We start from the raw sequence: 12551 nt of genomic DNA, 5'->3' as shown, positions 1-12551 counted from the left end.
TTCAGTTCTAGTGTAGAGGCTGTTCCTGTCTGAATCTTTTAACTCAATCACACTGGACTCCAGAAGCAAAGGGAAATGGCCCAGCAGGTAAGGAAGACACCTACAAGCTGAAAGCCTTGCTCACATCAGCACAGACTCGGGCAGTACAGCCATACACAAAGGCCAAGCCTACACACAGAAACGTCCTTTCTACATGCTGGTGCCATCAAGTGACAACAGCATTGGCCTTGTAGCCTGGGAGAGTGCTTTATACACAAAGACCACAGAATGGTAGGAGTTGGAAGAGACCTCTGGAAATGTAGTCCAACCCCTCTGCTAAAGCAGGTTCACCTAGATCAGGTTGTGCAGGAAAGTGTCCAGGTACTTTGAGTCTTCAAAGGAGGTTCCATGATCTCCCTGGGCAGTTTGTTCCAGTGCTACATTACCTTCAAAGAAGTCCTTCCTTATGAAAAATTCCACAAAAGGAATTCTAGAATAACCACCACTCGGACTAGTATGTGCCTCAAACACCATGCTGAACTTCTCCCTTTTGTAAAACTGTTAAAAAACCTTCATCTCATTCCTTCATTCCAGAAGTCCAGAAAGACATTCCAGAATCTGTAGCCTTCATGCAGCTTCTGGAATTTACTGCTTCAATAAATGAGCAATTAAAAGTGGGGGAGGCTTTTCCAGGCTAATAAAACAGCAGCCTCTCTGCTTACTGGATGTAAACACAGTCTAGTAAATCTTGGTTTTAAACAACTGTCACATTAGTAGATGGAACCTTAATCTTAACTGAAGCCTGGAACAGTCCATTAGAATGATCTCACATTTAAAGAGCAAAAAACTCTTAAGCAACCATTCCCTCTTCACCCTCCAGAGATGGGGGCTGAACATGAGCACCAGTTCATTAACTGCAAGTAACGCAGTGACTCAGCACATGACACGCAAGGAAATGCAGCATTCTCCCCACCACAAAACAGAAATGGCCAAGGAAGGACTCCAGCAGAAATCACAAGCTGGGAGTACATACAAGGAGGGGGAGTTTATGGTAGCAGGTTTTAAAATGTATCAGATGTGGTCGCTCACAAGGACCAGAGCACCTGCCAGCAGTGAAATGCTGATCCTCTGCTTGTTTTCCATTTTGTAAACACAGATTGAGTAGACCAAAGTCTAGAAGATTGAAACTGGCGAAACTACTGCCTCTCCACCAGATTTGTTTGTAAATTGGCTTAACATTTTGTTATGCCAAGAAAAAAAACACACCAAAAAACCCAGCTTGTAGCAATAGATCAGTGCCTTGAGCTGAAGCTTTCAATGCTCTAACATTACTTTGGTTTGAGAAACTAAGTTTTCCAAGAAGAGCACTGAACCATCCCAATGCTTCTGGTACCTGATGCATCACTCAGAGCAATTTTAGTGTAGCAAAACAGCTTTCAAGAAGCAATTTATGCTTTGTTAGAGGTGATAAAGGGAATGAACTGCAAACTAGCTACAGGCCTGTTACATGTGGGCAGTGCTGGCACAAGCAGTACTGCCCATCTTACCATGGTTTTGGTAACAATTACGCAGCTAAAAAACCTTTAAAAGCACAGGCCAAAACTTTAAGAAAGTTTCTCCTTTCTCTTGGAAAGCACCTGGCAAGCTTCCCTTTCACCACACACTTACTTTAGATGCAAGAGATTGGATTGATTTGGCCTCTGTCAACTTCACTGCTTCCCCATTTATCCCTGTCTCATTTGCAGTTGCTCACATGGCAAATCTTTTAACAACAGTCTGGTAAAATTCCCATATTCAGGTGAGATCAAGTGGATTTCATTCTTTGGTATGGGCCACATAGGCAGCTGACAGCAAGCAGTATCCACAATCGCCTTGTAAACTCAGAAAGAGCTCTCTTACAAACAGCTACACTGAACAAACTGGATTTACACAGCAAACATTGGTTTTGAGACAAAACCCACCCCCACTAAGCTGATAAAGAGGACCTGAACTCAAACGTTACATATTGTGAACTTCTTCCATTCACTTCTGATGGCATTTTGCTGAAGTAGCTTCAAAGAAGAATATTGCTGAGATTGAAGTAGAAGAGAATGGGACAAATTCAAGTTTAATCTCTCCCTTCAGATGTGAGCCTCTTTAGGTGGAGAAAGACTCCTTTCAAAGATGCCAAACAATTTAAGAACAAACTCTCATGCAGCCCATGAGATTATCATGCTCTGAAGCCTGCTGTGGCCCATTGTGTTTTTCCCAGAACTCAAGCAATGCAAATGGCTTAACTCAGTGTGACAGCACAGAAAAACCCAGTGTTTGTTAGCTCGGTAAAACAGACCACTTATAACAAAATTACACAGCTATGTTCTCTCAAGAACACATAGCATTAAACTCTGGGACCAATCATGAAGAATGAGTAGCCTGCTCACCTTATGCATCTCAGAACACTAAAGGCAATTTAACAGAACAGGTTGCTCCTTGTAATACAACAAATTAAAGTTAAGGCTCATACCACTGCTGACACCTAAAAAGCATTGTACAGACACTCAGGCCAACATTCTGAGGCTTATTCTAAGAGATGGCAGAACGAAGAAACCCAAAACTCCTAGTGAAGAACTAAGTCACTTGCTTTGCTAACCCACTAATTCTGGCCATGTTCTCACTGCTGTGATATTATGTCCAAAATAACAAGTTTAAAGACAAAAGGGCTGCAGTTAGGAAGCAAAACTCAAACTCGAGAAACTTGAACAGGCAAGACCCTACAAAAAAACTTTCTTGACATTTGGTATGTCCTCCAGGTCATTCAGAGAAGGGGTACTTGAAGCTAGGAACTTTTAAGAGCTATTAGCAGCTATGGTACTTAGTAAATTAGTCTAAAAACAGTGTTCTGCAAAGCAGTATTTAAGGTTATTTTGTTTTTAAGGCATTTATGAGATGTTTCATCTTTCAGGTGATTTTTCTAGGATGCTCCAGCATAACTGGTAGGACTTGACAACTAAAAAGCAGTGAAAATATCCATGTACCAATGCCAGAGGAGGCTAGTAATTGCATTGCCTCTGACAGCTACTCTTCAAAACATTGCCCATGTATATTAACACAGTCTCAAGTTGTGCCGGGGGAAGTATAGGCTGGATGTTAGGAGGAAGTTCTTCACAGAGAGAGTGATTGGCATTGGAATGGGCTGCCCAGGGAGGTGGTGGAGTCACTGTCCTTGGAGGTCTTCAAGAAGAGACTGGATGAGGCACTTGGTGCCATGGTCTAGTTGACTGGATAGGGCTGGGTGCTAGGCTGGACTGGATGATCTCGGAGGTCTCTTCCCACCTGGTTGATTCTATGACTCTAACAGCACCCCTGCCACTTATCTGTTACTTGTATTTTACAACATGTACATTTTCTATTTGCAATGGGTGACAGTCAAAATGCAAGATACTACTAGAATTTCCAAGAGTTCCATAAACAAAACCAGTCATCTTTCACCTAATTTATTTAAGTTCCAATTTTTTTTCCAATTCCAAACAAAAGCTAAATACAAGTTTTAAACAGGTAAGCACTAGTTTTATCCAAAAGGGAGCAGGCTTATGCAGTTTTACTCCAGTAAAAAGTACTCAACCTTTAAGCAGAGCCTTCTTTGTCAACAAAACTATACAGTAGTCTTCCTTTTATCATTGCACAATCTTAAAATGTTCTGTCAGAACCAACTTTTGACACTCCAAACACTATTATACATTGTTTTATAATGTCTATTTTGAAAGAAAAAAACCTCCATGGGTTTTCCGTAAGAAATGTTTTAGAAACCAGTATTTCCTGCACAGTTCACCTGCAAGTTTACAAGTCTCAACTCTCAAGAAAAAAATAATCCTCTACCAACACTTTTGGCAGCTATTATTTTATTTGTAGCTGCTTCAGCAACTTCAGACTCCAGGTCTGCCTCATCTGCATAAATGCATCCAACTCAAAAGAATACTTGCATACAGTTACACAGCAACTTGGGGAAAGAGATCCAAAACAAAAGTGCCAGTAAACCTAGACGTGTCCCAGCAAAATAAAGAGAGGCAAAACAATGCCTACACATTTAATGAGATGCTTTTTTCTTTAAAGAAAGATTTCTTTCCCACATTTACTTCCTATTGTAATAGCCACTCTCCTGATCATTAAAACGAGTGATAGTGCTCTGATACAATCATTAACAGCAAAGCTATAAGGCTTTTATACCCGTTACATTCACTTCTCACCCTCCAAATACTGATGGTTAACATTATAGATGTTAGGGGGCATGACCAGCACAAATGGGAACACCACCAAAAATGATCACCTTGTGCTTTCAGATACATTTGTTTCAGTGAACAGTCCCTTCATTTCACATTTTAGTAAGATGCTGATGCAGTGCAGAAGTGTGCAGAGCATCCTCTTTCACAAGGTCCATTGCAGAAAACATCTAAAAAAAATTGTAAAGTTCTGAGATATAAATGATTAAAAAAAAAATCCAGGATGATCAAGTTTCACAATGTATAGTGTTCTGAATATGAGTCCATTTCCTTCTAACTTCTGAAAGAATAAAGTGGTGAGGAAAGTGAAAAATCCACTGCTGCGTTCTGTGATCTTCCCCATTTTGCTGGCCAGTACCTTACTCTGGCATGTAAGGACAGAGGTGATCCTCCACGGTACCAACCGTCCAGTGAGTGAGCTGCTCCTGTGGCAGGTACAGGCAGATGCTGCACAACTTGAAGATTGTAGCTTTGTTTTTTGGAGTCTAGAAGCAAAGAAAAGCTATTTAACATGAAAGTTAACTCCAGACTAATAGGCAGAGCTCCAGCAAATCCAGTCCAATTATTAGCTTGCTGCTGGTAGCAGAGGAACAACATAGACACTATTTCATTCATATGAACAGCCTGAACTCAAAGGTATAGTCTGTGACCTCTAAGGCCTGAAGCATTTTCACTTTGCCATTCTTCACTGGAATAATCTGAGTGATACTACAGAAGCTAAGTCAATGTTTTACTTGCTTCAAAACGCTGTTAAGTCTATTGTAGAACTTGACTTTTAATACAAGGATTTTTTTTGGTAAACATATCTGTGGCCCACAGCTAGTTTTTGCCTGTATGAATCCTATTATGGGACACAGTTCCTTTGGAACTGCTGAAATGCAAGCATGAATGCACACAATTTTTCTACTGGAGTATTTTGAACTGAAATCTCTAATATTCCTAGGGCAAAGCACCTTATGATTACTATGCATTTGGTAAAACGAGGGATGAAATAATCTTACCTGCAAGTGCTGTCTGTCAATGAAGAGAAACACTGACTGGTTAGGGTTGTTGACAACAATTCCAGTCTTGTCCTTTCGGCTCAGAACATGCAGAAACTGTTTTTCATAGTCACCGTGATGAAATTCAAACTTGGCCTGCGTTGCATGAGAGAGGGCAATAAAATAGTAAGCCAAATCTCATATTTAACCCATTAATTTCCCTCAGTCAAGGACTTTACAACCACTTTTTTCCTTTCCTCACAGTGAAAAGCTGCAGGAATTGGGGACCACACCACCACACTTGAGTCTTGGCACGATTTAAAAGAGCTCCCCAGTTTTATGCTGCCCACATTAGTATTAGTCATTGCAATGAGGTATTAACAATTCAAGAGGTACAACTTAAATGTATATATAAAACCAGATTTAGCTCGCTGTGCCAGAAGATCCCCATGTAACATTGTCCAAAGACTTGCACAGGAACAGGTAAAGCTGGTTACTGAAACAAAAATAATCTAAAATGCTTGAAATTTACTTCAAAACAAAATTATCAAAGCTTCCATCCATCTCAGACTCATCTAACCAAGTACAGCAACTTGAGATATTGGCAAAGCCTTAAGAGCACCATCCTATTTAGACAAAGTCAACTGAGAGCCACGTCTAATCTACTTCTATAAATCCTAACATGACATACAGATTTATACATATGCCATTTGCAAAGGCCCTTCAGACCACTGCTGATGGAACAGTGCATAAACACATGAAGCAAAGCTTGGCATTCAAAGCAGCGTACTTGCTCTATAAATAAAAATCAGACAGCATACTTTCTAACATCCAAAGTAATCACATACCTTATCAACTCTGGTTAAAAAGCAACTTCCAGGTGAAAACTATTTATTGAGGTTAGAAAACAAAACCAAAGTACCTGAACAGGCCTAAAGGGTTCATCAGATCCCTTCCACCGAGAGAACAGGAGACAGACTATCTTCTCAATATCATTGCGAGGCCAAAGAATGAAGTCCATCTCCTGGGTACAGCCAATCACATCCTGCAAGCAATAAAGTTCTGTACTTCACTTCTTTAGTCAAAGATACAGATAATCAACTTCTCTGGACAGTCAGGTAATTTAAAGGTGCTACTTATTACCTTCTTTTGTAATTTTCCATTTCTATTATGTAAAACACAATTGAAGTTTTGCTTTCCTTACACTGAGTTTTCAGTATCCTTTTAATATACATCCAGCCCTAAGAGGAGAGGCTGGGGTTGCTTAGCCTGGAGAGAAGAGAAGGCTCAGAGGTGTCATCATTGCTGTCTACAACTACCTGAAGGGAGGCTGCAGCCAGGTCAAGGTCAGTGTCTTCTCCCAGACAACCAGAAACAGAAGAAGGGGACAGTCTCAAGTTTTGCTAGGGGAGGTATACACTTGATAATAGAAGGAAGTTCTTCACAGAGAGAGTGATTTGGTGTTGGAATGGGCTGCCCAGGGAGGTAGAGTCACTGGATGGGGCACTTAGTGCCATGGTCTAGATAATTGGAAAGGGCTGGGTGATAGGTTGGACTGGATGATCTTGAAGGTCTCTTCCAACCTGGTTGATTCTGTAACTTTATGATCTCAACTTTAAAAAAATACAGTATCAAATATATCTTCCAATATTCATAAAGTAGAATCACTTATTTGTACGGCAAGAACTGTTGCAATAATGAACTATGCCTACTAGAAGGTAAGGATAGCAAGACCGTATCATTTCCAAGGTGAAACAGATGAAAAGTAAAGCAGGACCACAACCTATTTAAGTAGAATTTCAGAATACATATGCTGTTACCCTTAAAAATGGACCTTAAACATTCACCCTCAGGACCCCCATGAAGCAGGAGAGTTGGGAAAAATACAACCTTAAGCCTTGAAGATTCACAAAGAAAAGCTGAAGAATTCAGCAAGTGTAAACAGGAGCTTTACCCTGCGCATAGACTGGTAGCGGGGCGCGTGAAGCTGTACTACATCCTTCTGCAGAAGCTCTAAGGAACTCTCCAAAGAATAGCTGGAATCCCGCACACCTTTCAGGATATTTTCTTCATAGTTATTGGTCATGACTGGTATCACCTCAGACACTTCAAAAAGCGCTGACTTCTTCTTCTGAAGAAAAAAAAAGCATAGATTACATAAAGATTAAAACCCTTCCTAGGCAAGTACAGGTTAAGTTTTAGAATTTGTGATTTCCTGTTAACATTTATATATAAAATGCACATTGCACAAGCCAAGTGACAAAACACACTAAAATGCACACACAGTCTGACAAATTAAGCATTCGATTCAGCAGCTTCCAACTGAACAGGTTTTTGTAGTCTCCAAAGATCCAGACTTGCATGCCTACCTTGCAAACACTAAAGCTGCACCTACACATTAACAAAGACTGCCCTTTTATCACACAGAACACCTGACATTGGGCTGACTGGAGAGCCTTATGCAAGTTTAATCTTGCAGATAGAGTGACTTTTCTTTTCCCACTTTGCAATACTTTAAAGTTGGTCGTTTATCAAAAGTGAAAGGCCTTTCAATGCCATGTCTGGCAACAGTAGATAACGAAGATTCAATCTGAAGTTACCTACAAGTCAACCTCCTCAAAGAAGGACTATTTTAATTTGCTAAGTAACTTTCACACACTCAGTACAGTTCAGTCTCTCTCAAGCAAGGCCAAAACACTGAGAAATTTGGAAGAAAATTTTTGCTGTATGTAAAATCACTCAAAGTTGTACATCTGCTTCTAGCAGGTTTTTTGTAGCTCTTAAGAAATCTCGACCTATTTAAGAACTTCATGACAAAGCCCATTTTATCAAACAACCTTTCACACCCCCAGAACATACACGACAAAACTATATGCTGACCAAGCTAGGCTGAGCTAAATTCCTACTTTAAGCAAACTAGTCCTGAGTGGACATCTTCAGTTCACTGTGATAAGCAAATTTTACAGGAACTGAAAGAAGCATTGACAATGAACTTCTACAAAGCAAAGTAGTTTGAGTGCTCCCACTAAAACCATTGAAGTTGTATCATCTAAGAAAATCTGATTGTTACCACTGCTTACACATTCATACTCCTCTTTATTACTGAGAGACGCTGTCAAGAAATTATGTCCCACTAAACATCTGTTTGCACTAGAACTGATGAGCAAAGGCAAGTTGAACTTCGGAATTTTAAGGAAACTTTTCAGTTAGAGTAAGTTCAAAGATCAGTCTCTGTTCAAAAACACTTAACTATTGCAGGAAATGTAAAAACTATACGTTTGAGGGGATTAAACAATGTCAGGGCTCATCAACATGCATTTCCTTCACTATGTTCTCTGGTGGCATTTGTTTCTATCTTTACTTCCTCATCGTTTTGTTCATCACAATCGATCACTAAGCATCTACTTTTTCTCCACGTTCTCTGGAAGGAAGTAATTGTGGGTCTATACTTAGCTTTTAAAAAAACAACAGGCTCCCCACCCTGGCCAAGACAAAGCAAATGAAGACTTCGTCTTTTTGCTCCCTCTCAAAATGGTAGCAGCGGTTTCACACATGCCCCCGTGCCTGGGCCATTTCGATACTGCATGTTGCAACTTCCCAACTGCCAAGTCACTCCTTCTGCTTAACCAGATAAACACAGTAACTGTAGCAATTACTCCAGCCAGGTCACCCTTTTCAACTCAACCGTTCCCAGACAACAACTACACAGTTCAGACCCCAATTAGGCTTCACAAGTTACAGTATTAACTCTGAAATTTATTTATAATACAGAAGTTACCGAGTAGTCACTTAGCAAGGCACTGGCACCCTCTGCACTACATAGCCATGCGCATACAAAAAGCCAAAACAACAAACATTACACAAATACTATTAACAACTGGCGACTTTTAAAAAGTCTTTAAAGATCCAGGGAATCTTAAGCCACAACATGCAAACTGACAGCTCAGCTTTGCACAACATAGTTAACATGCACTGCAACAGACAACACAGCGAGAAACGCTAAAACCAACTTACCTTGTCTTTGAACACAAAGGCAATGTACATCTTGAAGTCAAACTGGTCAGCTAAAGATTCTTTTTTCTTTCTAAGCTGAGCACGAAGTCTGTTCATAGCTTGTTTCTTCCGGGAGTTTGGGTCCCCCATTTTGTAATACAGGTGGTACTAAAGCCTTTGGAAACTGTCACTAAACTATGGGCACCTCTTCGTTAAGACTCAAGTACAACAGAAACAAGTCGTTTTATTCCCGCTAATGCGACTGAACAGATAAAAACGCTAATGTAACCCAAAAATCGCACCTCAGGCAGTATTTTACGAGAATGTGGTATCGAAGGGGTCAAGCAAACAACTATGTAGTTGTTCAGCCATGGCTGAACAAGTTTTATGATAAACCAAGGGAAAAAAAAACCTATTAATTTTAAAGGCAAAAATTTGAACAGTTTAGCCGCAGAAGTGGGTAAGAATGAAAAAGAAACAGACAAAAAAAAAAACAACCCCAAAAAAACCAACAAATCTTATCACAATTTACTTGTACAATAAGAAGCAACTGGCACAAGCCCAATCCATGGGGGGGGGGGGTACTTTTGCTCTGCTTACAAAAAAAAAAGAAGCTGAAATTACAAATTGCGTTTTACCCCAGCCAGATTCATGACTCTACTGATTATTATTCTCAGCTTTCCACTATTGCTATGTTGCCCGTCTTTTATTTTGCTTTAGATTACACTTGGTGGAGAGCAGAGAAAAGAGTGCAAAGGAGGAGTGCACATCCTGGCAGGTATGACATTTCTCTGCTAACAATAACAAAATCAACTACAGACAACACAGTGCTGGTTTGCATGGGAGCAAAGAGAAAAAACAGCGGAGTCATTTCTAACTTCATCCTGCTCATCATCAGGCACATCAATGTTCCGAGGCTACTGCTGCCAAAGAGAAGAGGGACCATGATGGCCATAAACGAGGGGCAGGCAGGGATTCAAGGGACAGTGTTATCTCACCTAGAGACCAAAATTCGAATCAGCGCCCCAAACCCGGGGCCTCCTTATCAGTGGGAGAGCCCTACATCCCCCAACACCTGACACGCTGCCTGGGCTGCCGATCCCCCAGGGATCCTTCTCTCTCTGCTGCGCTCCACAGCGATCACGGCTAGCCGAGGCTGTGCATGGCCAAATGCTTTTCGCTTCTCCTCAGGCTTCGCTACACAACACGGCAGAGGCTGCAGCGGGCGGCCTGTGTCAAGGGCAGCGGGACACCCACAGTAAAACGGTGTCTCCCCTCTCACTTCATGGTCACGACTTGGAAAGCATGGAGAGTTTTGCTCCCGCTTTTCCCGCAAAACAGATTTTTGGTGTCAAAATTTTCAGGAGGTTTTTTTATTTGCACGACTAGGTTGCAATTTTTAAACCTCTACAACACCCTCCCCCCCAAAAGCAAGTCCCCAATCATCAGGTTATTTTCTTCCTCTCTGCAGACATTTTCCCCCCCAGGTGTTTGATTAGTCGGGGTTAAAAGTTTTTAGGTTAGCAAATTCCTCGGACCAGGTTAGGAAGAGGGGAAGAAGTATTCCCCCTTCCTCTCCTGACAAAAGGCGAAAAAGAAAGGGAAACAAAAACAAAAAGGAATCCCTCCCAAAACTTCCCCCCAACTTAAGCAAGAGAGACTCAGACGAGAGACCGAGACCGTGGCCCGCTCGCTACCCGCAGCCGGCGGGCGCAGGAGGAGCAGTGGAGGCGGCGGCGCTGCTAGCAGCACGGAGAGGAGCCATGTCAAGATAAAGCCACGAAGCCGCGGAGCTCCCCCATCCCTGCTGCAGTGGACACGGTAACCGGGCCGCCCGCTCTGCCGCTGCTCAGCCCCAACCTGGTCCCCATAGTCTAACTCAGCGCCCCAGTACCGGGGAGTGGGGAAATGGTGGCGGAGAGAGGAAGAGAAGGAGGAAGAGGCGACGGCAGTGGCAGCAGCGTTAGGAGAAGGAGACGGCGGCGGTGCCTGCGCTAGTGGCTCCTACGGAGGACGACTGGCATAGAGATCCCGGAGCAGCGGTGGAGGACGGAAGCGGCCGAGAGAAGGATGAAAGAACTGGGCAGAGGCTCTTTTCGCCCAGGCGGCCCCTGGACGTCTTCGAAGGCGACGGCAGGAGCGGGCAGGAGCGAGCAGAAGCGCCTCGGGCTGCGCCTGTACCTCGGCACAGGAGCGAGCACGGAGACCAGCTGCGCGGACAGGACCAACCGCCCAAAATGGCAGCGCCTGAGTCACACAGGCACCGCCCTGCCCGCGCTGCGCAACCTCGTTCTGCCGGCGAGTACCAAGCGTTCAAATCCCCGGGGGAAGACAGGATCTTGTGCTCCAGGCAGTAAGGCTCAGCGGTAGCTTTGCTTGCCGCAGACTCTCCTGTTTGGGAAACACAAAGAGAAGTGTAAACCAGCGGCGCAACATCTCCGGGCAGATCGCGCAGCAAGAATATGAGTGGCACTTCCCTGTTCCTTCTCCCCCCTCACCCCAGCGGCCGGTGTCACCGCCCTCATGCCCCGCGTGATGCCGAGCGGGGCGCAGCCCGCGGGAGTAGGACCCGGATGGCGTTGCTCAACGCCGTCCTCAGCGGAGAGCGGGGCCGGGCAGGGCTGGGCCGGGCGGATCAAGAGGGTGGAAGGGAGCGAGTTGTGGTCGCTTGTCTCTAGCGCCCCCCACACCCAGTTGAGGTGGAATTTGTCGAGGGCAGCCCCTTTCCATCACTCCTGTGTCCTCCGCGATCAGTCGCCGTGTTCCCTGCCGGGGCGCGCAGAGGTTGTACTTAGGCTTGTTTTAGCGTTAGGCGTCGTGAAGCTACTGGACAATAACAGCTGTTTGAATCCTGCAGTGGCGCATTTTGGTTTAGTTCTCCGGGGGTTGCATTGAGCCGGCAGTGAATATGTGAAGTAAACTAAGTAAATAGAAATCTCAACATTGACTGAAATTCTACACTGGATCATCCAATGGTCTGGGCTGGAAGGGACCTTCAAAGATCATGTAGTCCAACCTCCCCTGGCGTCAGCAGGGGCATCCTCAACCAGATCAGGCTGCCCAGAGCCCTGTGGAGCCTCACTTGGAATATCTCCAGGGATGGGGTCGTCTTCAGTGCTGGCCATAAAACTGTTTAGGCAGGCACCCCCAGGTCACCACTAAAAGAGGTCCCCCAACGCCACACCTTACACGTCTTTAAATACCCCCAGGGATGGTGTCTCAACCAGTTCCCTGGGCAGCCTCTGCCAGTGCTTGCGAACACTTTTGGTGAAGAAATTTTTCCTAATCTATCTATAATCTCTTGTGTCACAACCTGAGGTTGTCAAGAGTCATAAGGCTTCCT

The 12551-nt window shown here is 43.6% G+C and overlaps 1 protein-coding gene across 1 annotated transcript; it reads right to left on the bottom strand.

Annotated features, from left to right (window-relative positions):
- Nucleotides 1-3436: 3436 nt before the first annotated feature.
- C10H6orf62 (chromosome 10 C6orf62 homolog) lies at nt 3437-11464 on the bottom strand. Its single transcript, XM_064150111.1, has 5 exons — nt 9230-11464; nt 7170-7346; nt 6138-6260; nt 5237-5371; nt 3437-4720 (listed from the first exon to the last, which is right to left on the bottom strand). The coding sequence occupies exons 1-5, from the start codon at nt 9356-9358 to the stop codon at nt 4595-4597; spliced, it is 690 nt and encodes a 229-aa protein (XP_064006181.1). The 5' UTR covers nt 9359-11464; the 3' UTR covers nt 3437-4594.
- Between the last annotated feature and the right edge of the window lie 1087 nt (nt 11465-12551).

Source organism: Pogoniulus pusillus, chromosome 10, assembly GCF_015220805.1.
Source record: "Pogoniulus pusillus isolate bPogPus1 chromosome 10, bPogPus1.pri, whole genome shotgun sequence".
Lineage (NCBI taxonomy): Eukaryota > Metazoa > Chordata > Aves > Piciformes > Lybiidae > Pogoniulus > Pogoniulus pusillus.
Note: the sequence above shows the minus strand (reverse complement) of the source record. Positions and strands in the feature narration are given on the sequence as shown.